Source organism: Colletotrichum tamarilloi (assembly GCF_030869305.1).
Source record: "Colletotrichum tamarilloi strain Tom-12 chromosome Unknown Scaffold_275.1, whole genome shotgun sequence".
NCBI lineage: Eukaryota > Fungi > Ascomycota > Sordariomycetes > Glomerellales > Glomerellaceae > Colletotrichum > Colletotrichum tamarilloi.
In genome coordinates, this window is record NW_026849658.1 from 1 (window position 1) to 17,908 (window position 17,908).

Below are 17,908 nucleotides of genomic sequence, written 5' to 3' on the forward strand. Positions count from 1 at the left end.
TTTCGTGATTCAATTTGTAGAATCGATTTCGTTCTCAGATCGGATTTCAAAGACAAACTTTTGTAACACTGGCTTGAGTTGGCAAATGAGCCCTTCTTGAAAGTCGTCTATAAACTGTAACAGCATCGAATTGAGAAAGATCGGGCTATCCTTATGCCGAGCGAGCTTCTGTGCCAACCAAGGTACAAAGAACGGCAGCCCATTTAGACCGATGAGAAGTAGAAAAGCGAGTTTGTGAAGGAAAGACATCCAGGCTGACTGCCGCGTGCTGCCTCCTGGCTGGTTTACTTGTCAATGATGTCGTGTTTGATCTTTGGCGGCCGAGTGATTACTCCCCACACTTATAAAACGACTCGCAAGGTATCAACCGCGTAGCTCTACTGATGCTTTGCTGGGTGAAAGGTGGTGGAGCTGATGCGCTGGAAGATCGCTCGGGCTGGGCCTTCTGTCTCGGGCAGAATATGCGCGGTGGACGGAAGGGTGGAATGCTGCGCTCGTGCAAGGGCCTTTGCTGCAGGTCGCCGCGCAGGCAAGCAATAGAGTGATATGACGGCCCTCAAACGACCGTGGGGCCGTTCAAAGAGGCCCCAGTGCATTTGGGCGATCTGCTCCTGGGCCCGTCGCGGGGCTAGGCGGGTTGGGCCCGAAAGCCCCCTGTCGGAAAGTGTGTAGGACTTCCCACCACAAGACGGGGATTTGTCTTGCATTTGAATCCCAAAAAACCGCCGTTGTCCTCAACGCGAGTAGCACAATTGATGGAACTTACACTATGGACGTGGGAATGCAAAGGCATGATCAAATTACACGGCTTTGCTGTTTGATCGTGTGTCGGTACGGAATCGTGTTGCTTCTGGGATCAATTGAATTCCGGGCGAGAGCTTTTCCTGCGCGAAATCCTGATTCGTTCTTACATGGCTTTGCTTCATCAACTCTGTCAATCAGATAGAAGAACGGCGCGGCATGGTGACGTGCACCAACACAGAGACGACCGAGAAAGGAGGTTTCTCTTCCCGGCGGAGCCTTGCCAACGACAGGACTAAGGGTCCGAGACGTTAGTAGACGATATACCGTAGGAGGTCAAAAGAAGGTGTCAGGAAAGATTGGGATACGCTAGCTACCCCTCTGCGAATAGCAACATGCAGGTGGGCACGGTCCACCACCCCGGATCCCGACAGCGGCGCCTCCGTCCTTGCCGGTTAGGGGTGTGCGTAGAATTCCTTACGGAGTCCTCCAGTATGCACGTAGCACAAAGCACGTTCACAGGCGTAGACGTGGAAGTAGGGTGTTGCTAATGCCGCCCCGACCCGGTGGTCCGACCCATCTCCAGGGGTGAACGTCATGGAGCCAGGCGTGAGTGTGGGAGGAGGAGTGAGCGTGTTTGCAGTGTACAGATATGTACTCCGTACCCTAAGATCCCTTTTGTGGGAGTGGGGGTGCTCGGAGCTGATATTGATCCCCACCATCGAGCGATGTGACGGCGCTTACTCTGGGTGCACGCCTGCCGCGGTATGCGCCCCAGATCGGCTGGCAAACGTTTGGGCACCAGCTAGCGACCTGCCACCGCCATCCCCAATCCCAGAAGAATTAGACTGGGCCACAGCCAGGGCGCAGCTGAATGTTATGCAGCTTCTCATTCGAGGTCAATCAAGCGTAAACACGATGGATAGCAGTGGACGGACCACAGTCTTACACGCAGTTGACAGCCACCACTACGCAGCTCTTCACGTGGTCTTGGAAGCCGGCGCGATGGCCCATTTGCTCATAAAATATGGCGCCACAATCAACACACGCAATTCGCAAGGTCGGCGGCACTGCATACGACGATTATCCATAACGAGCACGAGGTTCTGCGCAAATTTGTAGACAAGTGCTAGGGTGACTGTTTAAGGTAACTCAAGTCTCAAGCTGCTGCCTGTCATTGCCCAATACGCGGACGAACAAGTCTTGTTGATCCTCGCTACGTCCAGCCAGTTTCTGCAAATTTTCGATCACGACTATGGCGATTCAAATTCGAGACATCTTGGAGCAACGGAGAGAACACAGTCCGTACCACTTTTTGGAGCGCGCTAGATGAATGAACGGCCGGATATGTGCTCATCTATACAGGGGGATAACCAACTAAAGCATGTCGGAAGGGGTTATGGGTGTCTCAGACACTAGTGTATCAACACGATTGGCCTAAAGTTGCAAGACCTCCCGAGCGGGGTACTGTAAGCCTACGATTTGGAGAAAGTAGGTATTCGTCTGCGCCTCTGCCCCTTTAAAGTAATGGGCAAAAAAAAGGGAAGATAACCCGTACAATTACATATCGAATAATCACACTATTGCAGCATCTACTCATTGCTGTTAAACTTTGTTTTTTTGAGATAAGAATTGAAGAGTGTACATGAAGCGGAGCCGTGAGGAGACGGGATGACGTGATTGACTCAAGGACGAGGGCTGCCAAGACAGTCTCATGGTTAAGCCTGCCAGTGGTCTCCTGAGTGGAGAGTTAGCTGTCATGTTGCTTGACATCACGTGAACCTGACCGTCGAAATTTCGGGGTTTAGGGGGGCGTGGTGCATACAAGTGACACAACACGGCCGGCCATTCTCGGGATTGTTCTGGGACGGGAGACAATACCTTTGCTGATTGGCTGATCTCTTCTCCTCAACGACGCTATACCTAATTTAGCTCTCTGATTCTCGACGAGAATCAAAGGTCCAAATTTAGGAATGCGTGGATCACACCAAGTCCACTTCTCCGCCGCAGTTCCATAGTAATCAGTCACGTGGTGGAACACAACAGTGCTCCTCACAGCTTGACTAAGCAAATACTCTCCCCAAACACATCGAATTCTCTGAGCGTGCTATCTCACAACATGTCCTGCCTCTGTACGAGACTCCAATCCAAAGACTACGATTCGATCACCGTAAATGAGGTTCGAGCTGCCCCTGTCACAATTCTTTGCAGAAGATAACCACTGTCCTTCCAGAGATCGATTCTTCTTTGCACCTACCAGGAAGCTCGTCATCTTTTCGAGCAGACGACGTCGGAGGCAACCCCTCAACCCAAGAGGAAGCCTTCCCACAAAACCCTGCCTCCTGCAAAACGAGGCTGTCCTCGATTCGAGCAGACAATATCCGAGCCTACCCTCCCGATCAAAAAGGGGTCTTCCCGCAAAGCGATAAGACGATATCATTCATTGCGCGGACCTGGCTCTGCGGCGTCTCTCATCGCAGCAGACGCGTGTCCATCAAGTCCGTCAACGAACACATTTGTATCGAACCTCCCGCATTGCAATTCGACCTTCCCGAGCAGTTCGGTTTCCGAAGTGCCGCTCCTTCACAACAACGCGCCCAATTTGATCACGGAGGAGACGAGTACCCTTGTCGATCGACTAGAGAAGACAATTCTCGACAAACCCCTACCTATTGTACTCTCGCAAAACGAAGTCTCTGCCGTTTCCGCCAGACTATATTTTGCCTGTGACTCCGGCACGTTGCAGGGACGCCTAGCCAGCTACGAACTTGCCCAACGTCACCATCGAGCGGCATCCCTTGACGACCTCATCAAAATAATCCAGGAATACCAGCCACAGCCCGGAGATGCCCTACGAAAGAAAGTTACGAAGCGCCTCCATCATGGTCAGGTATGGACAAAAATATTCGACATACTCGCCGAAGAAAGTCGTAAGCCTGGGAAGGATTACATCGGGCTTCTCGCACACATTTCAAGCCCTTCAGTGTCAGTCATACCGTATCCGGCCCATGCCCTCGTGCTCATTAATCCCTAGCTGGGAAAGGGCGGAAACAGCGGCTCTTCGCCAGGCACTATTGTCTCTGCAGGAGAAACGAGATATTCGGCAAATGGCGTACTGTGCCACTCCAGCCGCGAGAAAGTTTATAGACTCTCTCACAGCCACACGCAAGTCCTTCGTTCTGGCAGTGCCTCTCGCTGGCTAATGATGATGGCAGATACCTTTATTGATGACACGCCTCGACACTCGCAAAGCTTTCGAGCTACCGCACCGGCGGCAAAGGCGTCTGTTCATGATAAGACCAACCCGGCTGTTCTGCCGCAAACCTCGTTTCCTAGCCAGTCCAGTCACGATTTCCTTTGCGATGACACCGATAAGCTCTTGCGATTATCCTATTTCCTCGCATCCTCGTACCACGTACCGGTAGATATGCTCAGGAGCGGGGCTGCGCCTCGCTGTCGGTGGAGCAAGGAAGGCAATGTTGCCTGCCGCCAAAGCAGCGTTGACCCACACCTGGTGTCCTTCATCAACGACCAAACGAGACTCGAAGATGCCATCGATAAGCTTACCGAAAAACGTTACATTGAGTACACAACGACCGATGGGCTCAAGATGTACAAATTACTCCCGAATGGCAGTAGTAAAGCTCTGGACGGACTTGACCAAGAGTCGGCTTCATATTGGAAGCGGCAAGCGTTGCTGGTTTCATACCACGCGATACCCTGGAAGTACCTCGAGCCTAGGTATGTTGTGGAAGCCACTCTCACTCACGTTCTTCCTGACAGCTCTCAGCACACCAATTTCCGTGATGGCAACTCCACATCTTCAACACGTTCTCGGAAACGACGAATCCTTGCATTGCTTCGACCTATCCGCTGAGATCAGAGAAGATCTGATCCTTACTCTTGTGGAAGCTGTACGCCTGCCCAAGATACCGTGGAAGGTCTTTGCAGTCGAGAAGGCCGTGGATTTGTGTCGCGATGGCCAGAGTGCTTATGCCATAGCTCGTGTGAATGAGGTCACTAGTCTCGTTGGCAGGTTGGCGAAGAAAACGATTTTGCCGCCCAACGTAGCTCCACGCCCCACAGATCCATGCGACCTCCGAGTTAACGCAGCAGCTGGCCTGGTAGCTGTTCAGAAGTGCTTGGATGAAATGCAGAGAGAGAAACTACGAGACGCTGAAGAAACGCTCACTCGGTGGGAGCCTCAGGCTACGCAGCCCATGACGCAGGTCGTATTGTTCCGGAAGTCCTCACTCCTTGGTCAAATTGAGCGTCAAAAAGGCGACTTCAAAGTCGCCGAGCGATCACTGAGATCAGCTTTCAAGACTGCGGATGAAGCATCCACAGGAAAGATACTTCACTTCGACGAGGATCGACCCGCCCTAGCTTGTTCACTTAGTGATGCGCGTCGTGAGCAGCTATCTGAGGACGCAGAGACGCATGTTCGACAACTACTTGAAGGTCTTGAGGGAACAACAGTCACAGCTCGATCGCGGGCACAATTACAGGCATCTCTAGCTGAATGCCTTTACGCCAAAGGCCACGAAAAAATGGGAAGGCAAGACACCTTGAACGAGGCATCGTCCGTCCTCCATCAGGCAGACAAGTTGTGTCGGAGCCTTCTCAATCTAGATCCTGGGGATATCTTGCGATTCGACCAGCTAAGGTCACGGTTGACACAAGCCAAAATATTCTTCATCAAAGGCGACTACGTGGAGGCGGAAAGTGGTTTCAAGGAAGCGCTAAACCTTATTACTAGGTTCGGTATGACGAATGGGTATGTCACGATGGTCATCGTAGGGTCCATGGCGGTCACATTGAAACGATCACTGGACGCAAGCTCCCTTGACCCCCTGTCGCGTTCAAAGCGCGAAGAGCTCCTTCAGCAATCCGAGCAGCAGTGGAGCATGATGAAAGGCTTAGTGCGTCCGGGTGGCACGAGATTCTGGATGCCTGGTTTGCAGAAGTGGGAAGAGTGGTTATGTTCAACGGAAGTCTTACGAGGCCGTCTTTAAGACGTCCTTTCTTTGAAAAGAAGATAAATAATATACCGATCGTGTTATATGCCTGTATCGCACCAGCTCATAAGACGGTTCGTACTTTGCGTCAAGTGACCTTTCTCCACCGTCTCACTCGTGGTCTCCACCTGTCTTCAACGGCAGAGTCAATCATGAGCGATCAAGCGGCCAAATGACTAGGCGATCAAGAAGCGTAATACTAGCAACGCATGCGCATAGGACACGCCAGAGGAGTGTAATCTACTGATACTCTCTCCGGTCGAAAGTCGACTCCCAGCGTTGCAGTGAGCGAGGTGGTACATCCGGGCTAGCTATAGTTGACTCGGCGTAAGATCACATAAAATGTCGCCTAGGTCCAGTAGTATCTGTGAATCTTTCGGGATATCTGCGTCGAAGGAATCACGGCTAGCGATTGATGGAGGAGGCGAGACAACTCGCCAATAAACACCTACCTTGTGGGAAGAACGGGGATAGACAAGCCAAGTTTTCATGGGAAGGTGGCATGGTCTGGGTCTATGGTCGATGTCAGGCGAAACAGGGGTTTTCGGCAGCGCTCGTCTGATATTGTCCACTGCACTCATTAGCTGATATGGAGGGAGCTGCATGAGCTCAAGAGCGTGCACCCTAGACTTGACGTCCCACACCCTCCCCCCCTTCCCTACAGTCCTGTGGAGTCGGATTTGCGGACACTATTCAAGCCCTAGGCGTCAGGATGCATTCTAGCACCCCCGGTAGTGACGATGCACACGAAGTAGTGGCAGGAACATCCACTTGAACCTAGTCTATCCATGTTCCTTGACCAGTCCGTTGAGGCATCTTCCCACTTCAAGCATATTGGTAATTTGCCTGACGAGATGGAGTCAATGAAGTGTACGTCTTGCATTGCCAACGCACGTCATGCATGCTCCTACGCACCTTGCATATCTATCAATCACGGCTTCAACTAACGTTGGGTCTATATACCGCAGATGCCACAATAAATCCTTAGTACGGAGGGAGTCAAACACTAACCAGGAGGCAATGAAGATTATCGAGACTTGGTGCATGTCAGGGGTGATTGGTCATAAAACATCAATTTCAGACCTTGCGCCGTTCAAGCTACAACGGCCTCAGCTTGCAGAGGAGCATTGAGAAGCTCAGGAAGCTGCAGGATTGCATCAGTTCGAAGTACCAATGATAAAGACGTATGCTTGATAGCTTCATACAGAGAGACGGATCGGCTTCAGAAACGATGATTGGTAACGAAAGCGATGTTCCGGGAAACCCATATCCTTAATGGCCTGTCTGACGCCCGCCTCCAAGACACCGTGTGAAAGCAATCTCGCCCGTCGAGCCAACAGGAACAGGACGCATAGCCTGCTGCTTATGCCACTGTAGCTGGGCATGGATGCCTTGCTAAGAACCAATGCCCCTAAGGCTCGCTCCCTTCTCTTTGCCAGGCACCCAGATCATTTACGGTCCACCCTGGCCCTCCAGAAACTTGTGTTTGTGACACACCCCCTCGTTATGTTCGTAACGTCGTCGCTAGTGTAGCATCCCGCACAGAAATTTCGAGACGACCAATGTTCACCACACTTATCCTGCTGAAGTTGCAATTGGTACCCTAACGGACCGTCAACGACGATGGCACCGGCGCATAAGAGGCCTGGCACAAGTGATAGCGAACCAGACAGGGAGCTCTAGGACACCAAATCGAGAAGAATGAAGTCTATTGGATTGATTGCGCGTTCAGTCGTAGCCATGACGAGCCAGACAGTCTCCTTCACGCTGGGTTTCGCGAGATCAGCCGTGGCAAAGTTAGATGCCCTGAGCTAAACGAGCTGGCACTGCTGTGCCCTGTGGGTAGTCACAACTTGTCCTTTAGGATCTTAATCCAATGGCGGTCGGTCTCCCCGCTTCAGCTGAGCCTTAACGAGTCGAGGAAATTGTCGCTAATGATTCACACAGAGCGAGCGCCAAGGACATCCGTAGACTGATCGGGTTTTCTGACCATTTCGAGACCCAGATGTGGCCGAAGGCCGCAAACGAAATCCCGAGTGAAGGCCTAAGAAGCCTTAGCTGGACTGGTACATGGGCAAACCTCTGCTGGCTGCTGAATCTTGGACGCATCATCTTTACCGAAATGGGAGCCTAGAAGGGACTCAGCAAGACCGAGACTAACGCGACGGCGGAACAAGTCCGCGTGCGACTGCAAACCCAAACGGCCTCTTTCATCCCTCGAGTCGCAACAGAGACGCGCATGGAAATTAATGGAGAGCTCCGGGCAGTTGAGCAGGCGTACATGGCTGGCATCCTGGCTTCCAGATGCGACAATCTGGTCCTTTGGCCATTGACTTCCGTGGAGGCCCTTATGGCGTGCGAAATACTGTGAATGATTGTCGGTACGGAAGCAACCTAGAGTACGTTCACAGATTCAGTTAGCTACCAGAAAGGATATGGTTCGATATCCTGCCAAAAGCTTGACGGAGAGGGGAAGAAAGGGGAAATAATTGACGTCGCACCGCGCCCGTTTTGTTGCTTGCAACAGGCTAATCAGACATGCTCCAAAGTGACGTGACACACCTCCTTTCCTGTTCATAATCCCACTGCTATGCGCTACGACCCACAAAGATTGGAACTCCTGCGGTCGTGGATCATTAGGTTCACTCAGCTGAATGTGGTATGCATACCACAGGTGGCACACAAGCGGATTGTGCCATTCACAGCAGAGAACTTTCGAAGAGGAAATGGTCCTCGGATTTGAGCCAATTTGTTCAAAACCTGATTGTCGTTTGGCTCTACATGTACTTTGCTCGTGTTCAATTTCTGCTGTCGAGACGATGCTTCGTCCATTCATGATCAGATCCGCGCCCAAGCAAGAGTCGACGAGCGCATGACTACTCAGATGGCTTCGCCGCTTCGACTTAGCGACTCGCACCACTTCAAGCCGAGGGCTGTAGCTGTGACCAGGCACTTTCCTAATCTTCTGAATGTCCCGGTCATTGTCCCAATGGATCCTAGGACGCCTTTGATGAGATGCTCCGATTCCTTATGCCATCTCTCTAGAGACCTTGGAGGGTAGCTTTCCAACAACAGGCGGAACCCCCGGGTTGCGAGATCCGAGATTGCGACGGAGTCCATGCGTAGGCCGACCTCGAGCAAAGAGCCGACGAACCTGATTACTAGGCCTTCGAGGTATCCCCTGTAGAAAGCCTCATCAATCAGGGAAAGCGTTGTAATTTTCATCACATGACGCCAAACACATGTGGGAACGCCTGCAAGGGTCTGAAGAGTCCGATGGGTCACGTTTTTCCCACTGTTCATCAAGGAGGAGTGTCTGACTTGTCGCGTCCACAACCCAGACAAGACGACTGTGAGCAAGACGCCTTGTCTTTTTTTATTACTCCCTTTAGTTCAAAACAGCTCAGCGCCAGACTTCGCAATGGCTGTACCATCCGCTATACAGCAGTACCCGAAAAATGTGCGATCCATTGCGGGCACCCCTACTCCCTTCGCGCTCGCGCTGACAGCTGTGGCAGGACACCCTCGCGAAAGCTTGGGACTTGCTACAACATACTCTAGAGATTGCTTTCGGACCTCAGTCTTGGCATTTAGTGACAGAAGTCAAACTTGTCGCAGACTTCCCAACGAACAGCGCGATTTGGCTGAATCGAGCCGCCGAAATGAGGGCTTTGAACGGACTTGCGAATGCACAATTTATAGGATATCGTGACCCTCAGCTTCATCCCCGGCTGTACGTTGAAAAGGTCCGCCAAAAGACAGGAACTGACGATCTTGTAGAGACTCGCTCAACGATGACATCTGTCTTGAAGTCGACCCGAACATGATGTGGAAGGAGCGAAAGTACGATCTGATCCATTCTCGAGTGATCGAGTACATAGAAAACTGGCCAGAATATCTCAGGAACGTGCAAACTTGCCTTGCACCTGCAGGTGTGCTCAATATAGAAGTAGTTGAGATGATTCCTTTCACCGACGAGGGTAGCCTGCCCGAAACATCCCCTCTCCTGCAACTATCTCGGATCTTGTACGAACCTTCAGAAACATCAAGGATTGGTCGCGTTTCCTCCAATATCGGGCGGGATCTGAACAGAATCGGGATCCAATCAAAACTTGTGCAATACAGGCTCCCCGTCAAAGATTGTCAGGATGAGGGAGAAATTCCAGTGGGGGATTGGCTTGTATCGACGATGGTCAAGTTCATAGAAGCACATGTAGCAATCGCAGGCGAAGGGCCTGGATAGCCTCAATCGGATGATAGGCTTGTGGAAAAAGCGAACTTGGAGATTTCGAATCCTGCTTTTCATGCCTATTGCAATTAGTCAGGTCCCCCTGGTACGTCGGTAAAGATCCGACACTGACCGTTTTCAAGCTATACCTCAGTAAGATGGTACATTGCGTTCGGAGGGAGAACCTGTGAGCTGGTTTTATGTTGAGAGGACCTGGAATTCGATGCGGGCCAGACATCAGCTGTTGCTCGCCGGTGAGTCCACGAAGTAGGGCATATAGTACTCGCGGGTAGAAAGGTGGTTCGGGACAAACGCTGCGCACTTCATTCAATCACGCGAATTCACCATGATCGTTCTCACATGCAAGTGACATCTATTTCGTCGTGGTATATATGGATGCCATTGTCCCTTGTGAGCACATTGTTCGCTTGCATCAAATTCTCTCGTCAGTTACGTTCCTGGACTTCGCGACAGACATGGGGCGAGCAGCTTTGCTTGGAAAACAGGATCTTTCCAAATGCTGACAAAGCGGAGAAGCGACGCCAAAACGATAGCGGCTAGACTTCGGTCGTCTCGAGCATGATTTCATGGTTATTGATGCAGCAATGGGCATCGGGTGTAGGATGTCAGCGGCGTCGGAGCGACAGCACCCGGAGAAATAATTACAAGGCGAGCTTCAAGAGTGCTAAATCTGATGTATCAGAAATAGCGAGGAAGCACCAGGTAGGCGGCGGCTGGCCTCTCGTTCTTTGTCACCCGCCTACGGCTCCCTTGACATTGGCGCGGCCGAGATGGGTATCAAGCGAGGAGACGGGCTGATGGGGATGTCCTGAATGCGGTGAAATCTGCTTGCCAGGTGTGGTTCGGCTCCAAAGACCCCTGAACGCAGCTCAAATTGGCCAAGGCATTGTCCTTGGGCATCTTCAGTGCCTGGGCAGCCCGGACCTCGCAATGGACGATCGGGGCCCACCTGATTGCATATTACTGGAGAACGGGATGACGAGACCGTGCGCCGCTGACCGCGTCTTATAAAGCCGTCGCGGCCCGACGATAGCTGGAAACTCGTTGGTCAAGACCGCATCAGTCTCGTCGAAAGGTTCTATTCGTTGATCAACATGGCAAAGGAGCCCCGATCTTATGGCGGCGGAAAGTTTTCACAATATGGCTACGAAGCATCCTCAGGTTCTGACGATGGAACAAACTCGTCTCGAGACTCTGCCATTTCCGACCTAGATATATTCGTTGACTCCGGCCCAGAAGTCTGCAGTGACATCGAGCTAGAAATTCGCAAAAATATGGCCCCTGACGTGCTGGAACGTCACGGAGGATACTGGGACACCCGGTCGATCGATGATTGGAACCTTAAAACGGTCAACTACGGAATCTTCATCATCACCGGCGAATACCGTACATTTGTGTCGGGCAATTTCCGCGTCAGAAAAGAACCACTTGCCCTGGATTTTCTAGATTGCAGGTGAGTCGGTTGATCGATCGCACACTTGATATCGCTGACAAGCACAGGTACGGAGAGGATCTCGGCGTTGAGTCTTCGCATGACTACATTTGCATTAGCATTACTGGAGCAACATTTCCGGACGACCTCTTTGAAAATCTCTCCAGGTACCGCTGTTGCCGGGCCATTCTATGAGACGTCTGCTAATCGAACATCGAACCAGGTATCTCAATCCCAAAGCTACCATCGACGTTCAATGCGGCGGATTAATTGCATCACCCGCGGAGTCCCATGACAGTCTTTCCACGGACGAAACCTTGGCCGGAGAAGATAAAGATATGGTACAGAGGGTCGAACATTCCATGGAGGAAGCTGGGCTTGTGCTTCGGAGCAGAAGGACACATCATATACCCAGCGCATCAACAGTGGCGCGGACAATTCAGACGGGAGACCTATGGAGCTTGCCGAGAGTAACAGGCGGCGTGTATAGGTATCTTTCTACCTGGCGAAACCTTCACAAAGAAGTAGGCGTGGACACGTTACTGTAGGGTCAGTCGCATCAATTGACAGGCGGAAGCTGACGACGGCAGGTACATCATTCGAGCCAGCGCGCCGCGAATGAAGAGATCCAGAGAGGATTCCATTGATGAGGCTGGACCGAAACGACTTCGCTTGTCGGCTGGTGAGCAAGACGTAACTGAGAGTTGCGTCTCCGTGGGCCTCGATGCGTAAGAGACCACTCGGTAGAGAACTTAGGGACTATTAGGTTGCGTTAGCCGAAGTCAGGCGCAGTCAAGTCGTTATGCCGCAAAGTGTATCCTACGCCCGAAGCCGTATCTGTAATTCTATTTAAGCCCTCTCGGGTGCTGCTGAGCATTTCCTCTATGACTTGAGGTGGGGGAGGAGGACGGTATGCGTGACATGATCTTCGAGCGGAATTGACCTTATCACCGGCTTGCGAGGCTTCCTGTAGGGCATCCGTGGCAGGTCGGCCAGCTCATCGCATTCACGGAGGACGTTCTGCGGACGCAATGGCGGAAGGCCTGGCGCACTCGCAACAGCGCCGAAGCGTAGACTAGGGCATTTCGAGCCGAGGCCCAATCGGGGCAGCCCTGCAGGGTGGGTTGAGGGCAGGCGTGAGCAGCCGGAGCGAGTGACATTGACCGAGGGGCGCTCGAGCCTCTCTGCAGAGCGATGGACACAAGGTGTGTGGGGCTTCGATCCCAGCTAGGGGGGGTGTACGACTGGGAGTGCGCATGATGAGATGGTGGGGTGTGGGCGACGACAAGGGTGTAAGGGTGAATCGGTCAAAAAAAGTTGGAGGGGAGTGGGAACGCCAAATCTTGCATCGTCCTTGCAGCCTCCCCGGTGCCACGGCACAGACGACGTGGGGCACTCATCTCACGTTTTAGCGTCCCCAGGACGGCCCGCTTTTGGCATGCACATGGAGACGTCAGCCCAACCAATCAGGGCTGCATCTCCCGACTTCATGTCTTGCGCAGCGACGGCCAGCGCAGAACCCGACAACATTCGTGTTGGCTGACCGTCGAGAGACTCGCGGACCAGGGAAAGGGCCAATCGCGGACAAGCCGTGCAGTATCCGCTGGTTGCCGCCGGCATGGGAGGTCCGTTGGGCATCGGACCGTGGCTCCTTGCGAATGGAGGCATTGGCCCTGCAGTCGTGTCCATTTGAGGCAGCTGCGGCATGGTCTGGAATTCTGGGAGGAAGAGATATAAAGGACTGGCGCTGATGGCGAGATTCCCGGATCCGAAGACCATCAAAACCTCACTTTTACCACAAACCGCATACCTTACACTCTACCCGCGAGCCAGCACAAGATCGAAGGCGAACGAAGCCGAAAGGATGGACCGCTACCCCTGCGTCAACAGATACAAGCACGGCGTCGACTGCCCCGGCTGGGTGAACGTCCACGGTGCGCGGTGCGAAGACTGTGTTGTCGTAAGTCACACGCCCGATCATACCCAAGGCTTACTGACCCTGGACAGTACAACCGGTAGACGTGAGGGGTCTTAGCTGGTGGTGTAACGCGATCGACGGAGCATAGGGATGGGCGGAAAGCACCTGCAGCAACATGCTTAGACAGACCGGAGATGATTCTCCCTTGAATTAACTCTGTGTACCCCTATGTTGTATTCGATGTTCCCTTTGCCAGGTCCATGCCCCTGGGGTGCTACGTGCAAGTGACTGTTCTCAGGTCTCCCAATGCCGCCTGACTGTAAGCCGCCTCACAGCCTGCCTCGTAGTCTGCCTTGTGGCCTGCTCGTTGCCTGCGCGTTGCCTGCTCGTTGCCTGCGCGTTGCCTGCTCGCAGCGATGTCGGACGTGCGAACCATCGCGGACGCCTCTCATGCGAAGCATAAAATCGTGCCATGCCCAGACGATGTCCAAAGAGTCGTTGTCCTTCTATTTCACACAACAAGCACAAAACCGACCACCGCGGAACGTTGCGAAAGTACGACTGCCAATTTCTCACGATGCTCACGGGAGCCCGTAGAAGCGCTGGAGTCGAGCACCATGATAGGAGTCCTGAGGTGGCAAAGCTGAGTTGGCGGAGCTGAGATGGCGGACCAACCTCAACGCCCGACGTAGCAGAACGTCCGTGACGAGGGCCTACCCATGGAACCAGATGCTGGTCGGATCAACGTAACTTTCCACGGTCTCGACCCCCACGACACCACCGCACTTGCCCATCGGCTAAGGAACCTACCCGTTAATAGTGCCATGCCCCTCCGATACTGGCTCTGTGGGTTGTACCTGAACAATCAGGAAATAGGGATGGGCCTGCACATGGTGAGTCCCCAGTCTTATCCACCCTCTACACCCTTCTACGCAAGACCATCTATCCATGACAGGAAGCGTGCCACTCTCTGTTGTAAACAGCCTCCCCGCGCATGTGTGAGACTCAGATTCTGACAAGCATCGGCATGCGGCACCTTTCTTCCCGAACAGGGGTGTCTGAAATGCCACGACCAGAAGGAGCGCTGCCCGTCGATCAGCATACTTCAAGGCGACTGACCGATGGCCTTCGGATACGGAGTATCGCAGTCAATTCGACGTATGTGACAGGTGACCTCGAGCTCTCGCAAGCCATGGCTAGTTCTTCTTTCTAAGTCTCTAGTTCCGTACGTCCTCCTCGCGATTCTTCACGACAGCCAAACCGACGACTCCCTCACTTCGACGATTCCCTCACTTCGGGGCACAATGTTGTTTCCAGATGCCTTCGACACAGTCTTGACGGAGTTGTTCGGATTTCATCACAACGACATCAGATTGTCTTCCAGTGCTAAGCATCAAGTTTCCATCGCCACCCACAGTCTACCAATACACTCACAAGCTGTCCCCGAACTCTGTCACAGCGTCCACTCTCCCTCCTCGCCGTCTTATGATGAGAAATACGCGATTGGCGTCACCAAGGGATTTGACAAAGCCTTAGACGAGGAGCATCTCCAAGAGACTCCTTCGTCTGATATTGGGCCCCTCACCATCGTTGTCCGCGATTTGACACTCTCACAAGAATGTCAAACCCGCCCTCTGCTATCACCTCGCAGATCCCTGGCTGCTCTCTCTGGGTCCAGCCATTCCTCGGCTACCAAAAGTATTCAGGCAAGCGAGAAGACCTTGGGCGGCCTCGAATCCGACAAGGAGTCTCAGGGCAACGTGCGGACAACTTCTCAGCCTCCCGTACAAAGGCACAACGAACCCCCCGTCGGCGACTGCGAGACCAAAGGCTCCCCCAAAAGCGACGTTACCTCGAATCGTCGCCAGAATTCTATAAGCCAGTCGGAAGCCTTTCTCCACCAAAACTCAAACACCGACTGCGTTGACGAAAGCGCAATTGATGATGATTCCGAGTCGGAAGCCTTTCTCCACCAAAACTCAAACACCGACTGCGTTGACGAGACTGGCAAAAGGTCTAGCATTGACGAGGAGACCTTCTTTCAGCGTACCGACAACAACAGCAAGCTGACCTCGCGTCGCTCTCTTATTACCATGATGGTGGTTGAGATGGACAACCGCGGAGGGGTAGGGAATGTAGCCTCTCGGTCTATCTCAACACTTCCGTTTCGTACCAGCCACCCGGCCCCGCCTACCTTAGCCGTCTCTCCCAATGATTCCGACGACGCCCCATTGATAATGAAGCGCGATAACGGCTGGTCGCCTCTGAAGCCCATCATCGAGGTGCCACGGTCCGCTCCTTGGCCTATCTCCAAGAATGCCAGCCGTTGGTGCGAAGCCGTCCTCTCCCCCCGAACCACACGACGGTACATGCTGGCGACAGAAATGACCAACTCTGTCCGATGGAACATGCTTTGGGAGCGCGGGCAGAAGTCAGCTACTGCTAACGCAGTGCTCAAGCGCCGCCATACCTCCCACGACGTCGCGAACCTGAAGCAGTATCCCGAGATCGCCCGGACAACCACGAGGAAGGATGGTTTCATCGATGCCCTATACCTCGCTTATCACACAGGCGATGATTACAACACAAGGGGATGGTGACGGGCATGGTCGCGAGATGGGAACTCTGGAGTCACTACGGCGACAAAATCCGAATAATTATTCGATTCGCGCGACTTCGAATGGGGCCGCGGAGGCCTTACCGTACAGAGACGCGCATTGATCTGCGGAACAAGATGAAGGAGAGATGGATTCATGATAATGCGGCAGGAAGCGATGGTAGTATTTGTATATACAAGAGTGACAATCTTCCGATACATTCGCGACGAGCGCACTCAGCATGTCTTCGTTGAATTAAAAACACGAAGAGAAGCCCGATTTCGAAGATATGGGTCGTTGCAACTAAATATCACACAAGACAGTGCGCACTGGGAGGGTCCAAGGCATGTGACCGATGCTGGTTTCAAAGGTGCCGCGACTAAGTTCAAGTACATGATGATCTGGGTATCTATGGAATTGTTGCTGCTCAAGAGACAAGTTGACAAGTTGGAGAGCTTCGAGGTCCTGACCAGTGCGCGCTCTCTCGATGCTGTCATGAATGCCAGGCACATCTCTTGAGACAGTCTCTCACTTCCTCGAGGATTAAAATTCCCGGCTCTCGCCATGTCTGGTTTCGTTGCCAGACTTGGCCTCCTTGTGGACTACCATATGCGATGTCTTCTACGTCGTTAACACAACACAATGCCAAAAGCCAGGACGCGCGCGATCTACAGTGCTCAGTAGTCCCAGTACAACGCCTTCAAATGAAAGGATTGGGAGGGCGAAAATCCAAGTAAGCCACGTAGAAAATCAGACTAAGGTCTCATAGTTAGAGCAAATCAATGGAGTGAGGCAATTTGCTCACATCTTCTTCTTTTCAAGCTCCATCGTCAGAGCGTTGGGATACTTTTCGTGACAACCCCACTCTGAACGCAGGCATTGATTTTCCTTCATAGATTGAAGCATCGGGGCACCAAAACCATGCACCCGATCAAGGGGCACACAGTAGGGTGCAGACAGACCGTTGTAGATCAACTTGCCCGAGTCGAGTAGTAGGTAGACCACCCAATGGGTCATTGGAAATTCGAACTTGAATTCGGGATCTAGCGCAGCATCTCTCTCCGAAGCTGCAGCAAGAGTAGTACTATCGTGCTCGAAAGAATCGTATGGCAGAACACAAAGGGCTGGAGCTAGATTAGCAACTGAAGTCTGTAATTTCAAGATGTATCGAGTCTTCTGAGCCAGCAAGCTCGGGTTGACTGCGCTCTCGAAATGATTGGCTTCCGTACCAGAAGTTGAGTTCTGCCCGGCACTCAGAGATCTTCCCGCACATGGACCGGCGATAGTGCTTCTTTTCTTGGATTTAGAACGTTGATCGTATGCCTGAGAGGAGTCTATTAGCTTCGTTGTAGATGTTCATCAACTCACTCAACCGTCACAACGCGGAAGAAACCTGGCCTCATGCAGTAACGGGGGCGCTTTCAAAGCTTTGGCTTACTCTTGAGATGAAAAATTCTTCCGCAATTGAAAACTCATTACATGGTGAATTTCGCATGAGGAAAGTTGTGGTGTTGGCTGACATTGTATACCTCAACTGTGTTTAGAGAACTTGATGGCGAGAATGACGACCGGGAAAATGCCCCCGGGCAGGAAGATAGACGCATACTTATATCAGGGGGGTCAAAGTTGCGAACGTTGAGGTGCTTCCCCCAGAAACGAGGAAAGAGACCCAGGGTCCCCGTACAAGACCCTGTCATCGCTGAAGCCACTCAAATTCAGTGGGGAGCGCATAATTACTTCGAGATGCCACTCAAACGGCGAAGTCAGGCCCGCGAATTCGCTAGTCACCGGTTCGTTCTCAAGTTGACCAGCGCAGGCCGCGTGCAATTTTTGTTACGGGCCATAGATATGTAGAGCTAATCAACCAAAAGGTGATGCGGTGCCCTCAGCTATGTTAATCACCATGAGGCGCGAAACGGATACTCAGCGCCAAGAAGCAACCGGTGTCTTAGC

General features: G+C 52.6%; 9 protein-coding genes across 9 annotated transcripts; 5 read left to right on the forward strand and 4 right to left on the reverse strand.

Annotated features, from left to right (window-relative positions):
- Positions 1-3,949: 3,949 nt before the first annotated feature.
- On the forward strand, positions 3,950-5,756 carry CTAM01_16877 (uncharacterized protein; the record flags this gene model as incomplete). The annotated part of the gene is made up of 2 exons (XM_060532869.1): positions 3,950-4,482; positions 4,532-5,756. 2 exons carry the CDS (start codon positions 3,950-3,952, stop codon positions 5,754-5,756), a joined length of 1,758 nt encoding a protein of 585 aa, XP_060372545.1.
- A 314-nt stretch (positions 5,757-6,070) lies between these two features.
- On the reverse strand, positions 6,071-6,250 carry CTAM01_16878 (uncharacterized protein; the record flags this gene model as incomplete). The annotated part of the gene is made up of 1 exon (XM_060532870.1): positions 6,071-6,250. The coding sequence occupies one exon, from the start codon at positions 6,248-6,250 to the stop codon at positions 6,071-6,073; it is 180 nt and encodes a 59-aa protein (XP_060372546.1).
- Positions 6,251-9,180: 2,930 nt separating this feature from the next.
- On the forward strand, positions 9,181-10,002 carry CTAM01_16879 (uncharacterized protein; the record flags this gene model as incomplete). Its single annotated transcript, XM_060532871.1, has 3 exons — positions 9,181-9,219; positions 9,269-9,492; positions 9,540-10,002. The coding sequence occupies 3 exons, from the start codon at positions 9,181-9,183 to the stop codon at positions 10,000-10,002; spliced, it is 726 nt and encodes a 241-aa protein (XP_060372547.1).
- A 1,100-nt stretch (positions 10,003-11,102) lies between these two features.
- CTAM01_16880 (uncharacterized protein) lies at positions 11,103-12,172 on the forward strand (the record flags this gene model as incomplete). The annotated part of the gene is made up of 4 exons (XM_060532872.1): positions 11,103-11,461; positions 11,509-11,607; positions 11,664-11,984; positions 12,031-12,172. 4 exons carry the CDS (start codon positions 11,103-11,105, stop codon positions 12,170-12,172), a joined length of 921 nt encoding a protein of 306 aa, XP_060372548.1.
- Positions 12,173-12,322: 150 nt separating this feature from the next.
- CTAM01_16881 (uncharacterized protein) lies at positions 12,323-13,147 on the reverse strand (the record flags this gene model as incomplete). Its single annotated transcript, XM_060532873.1, has 2 exons — positions 12,323-12,515; positions 12,846-13,147. 2 exons carry the CDS (start codon positions 13,145-13,147, stop codon positions 12,323-12,325), a joined length of 495 nt encoding a protein of 164 aa, XP_060372549.1.
- A 157-nt stretch (positions 13,148-13,304) lies between these two features.
- Positions 13,305-13,459, forward strand: CTAM01_16882 (uncharacterized protein; the record flags this gene model as incomplete). Its single annotated transcript, XM_060532874.1, has 2 exons — positions 13,305-13,400; positions 13,448-13,459. The coding sequence occupies 2 exons, from the start codon at positions 13,305-13,307 to the stop codon at positions 13,457-13,459; spliced, it is 108 nt and encodes a 35-aa protein (XP_060372550.1).
- A 410-nt stretch (positions 13,460-13,869) lies between these two features.
- Positions 13,870-13,977, reverse strand: CTAM01_16883 (uncharacterized protein; the record flags this gene model as incomplete). Its single annotated transcript, XM_060532875.1, has 1 exon — positions 13,870-13,977. One exon carries the CDS (start codon positions 13,975-13,977, stop codon positions 13,870-13,872), a length of 108 nt encoding a protein of 35 aa, XP_060372551.1.
- Positions 13,978-14,662: 685 nt separating this feature from the next.
- On the forward strand, positions 14,663-15,958 carry CTAM01_16884 (uncharacterized protein; the record flags this gene model as incomplete). Its single annotated transcript, XM_060532876.1, has 1 exon — positions 14,663-15,958. The coding sequence occupies one exon, from the start codon at positions 14,663-14,665 to the stop codon at positions 15,956-15,958; it is 1,296 nt and encodes a 431-aa protein (XP_060372552.1).
- Positions 15,959-16,655: 697 nt separating this feature from the next.
- On the reverse strand, positions 16,656-17,477 carry CTAM01_16885 (uncharacterized protein; the record flags this gene model as incomplete). Its single annotated transcript, XM_060532877.1, has 3 exons — positions 16,656-16,710; positions 16,761-17,278; positions 17,394-17,477. The coding sequence occupies 3 exons, from the start codon at positions 17,475-17,477 to the stop codon at positions 16,656-16,658; spliced, it is 657 nt and encodes a 218-aa protein (XP_060372553.1).
- Between the last annotated feature and the right edge of the window lie 431 nt (positions 17,478-17,908).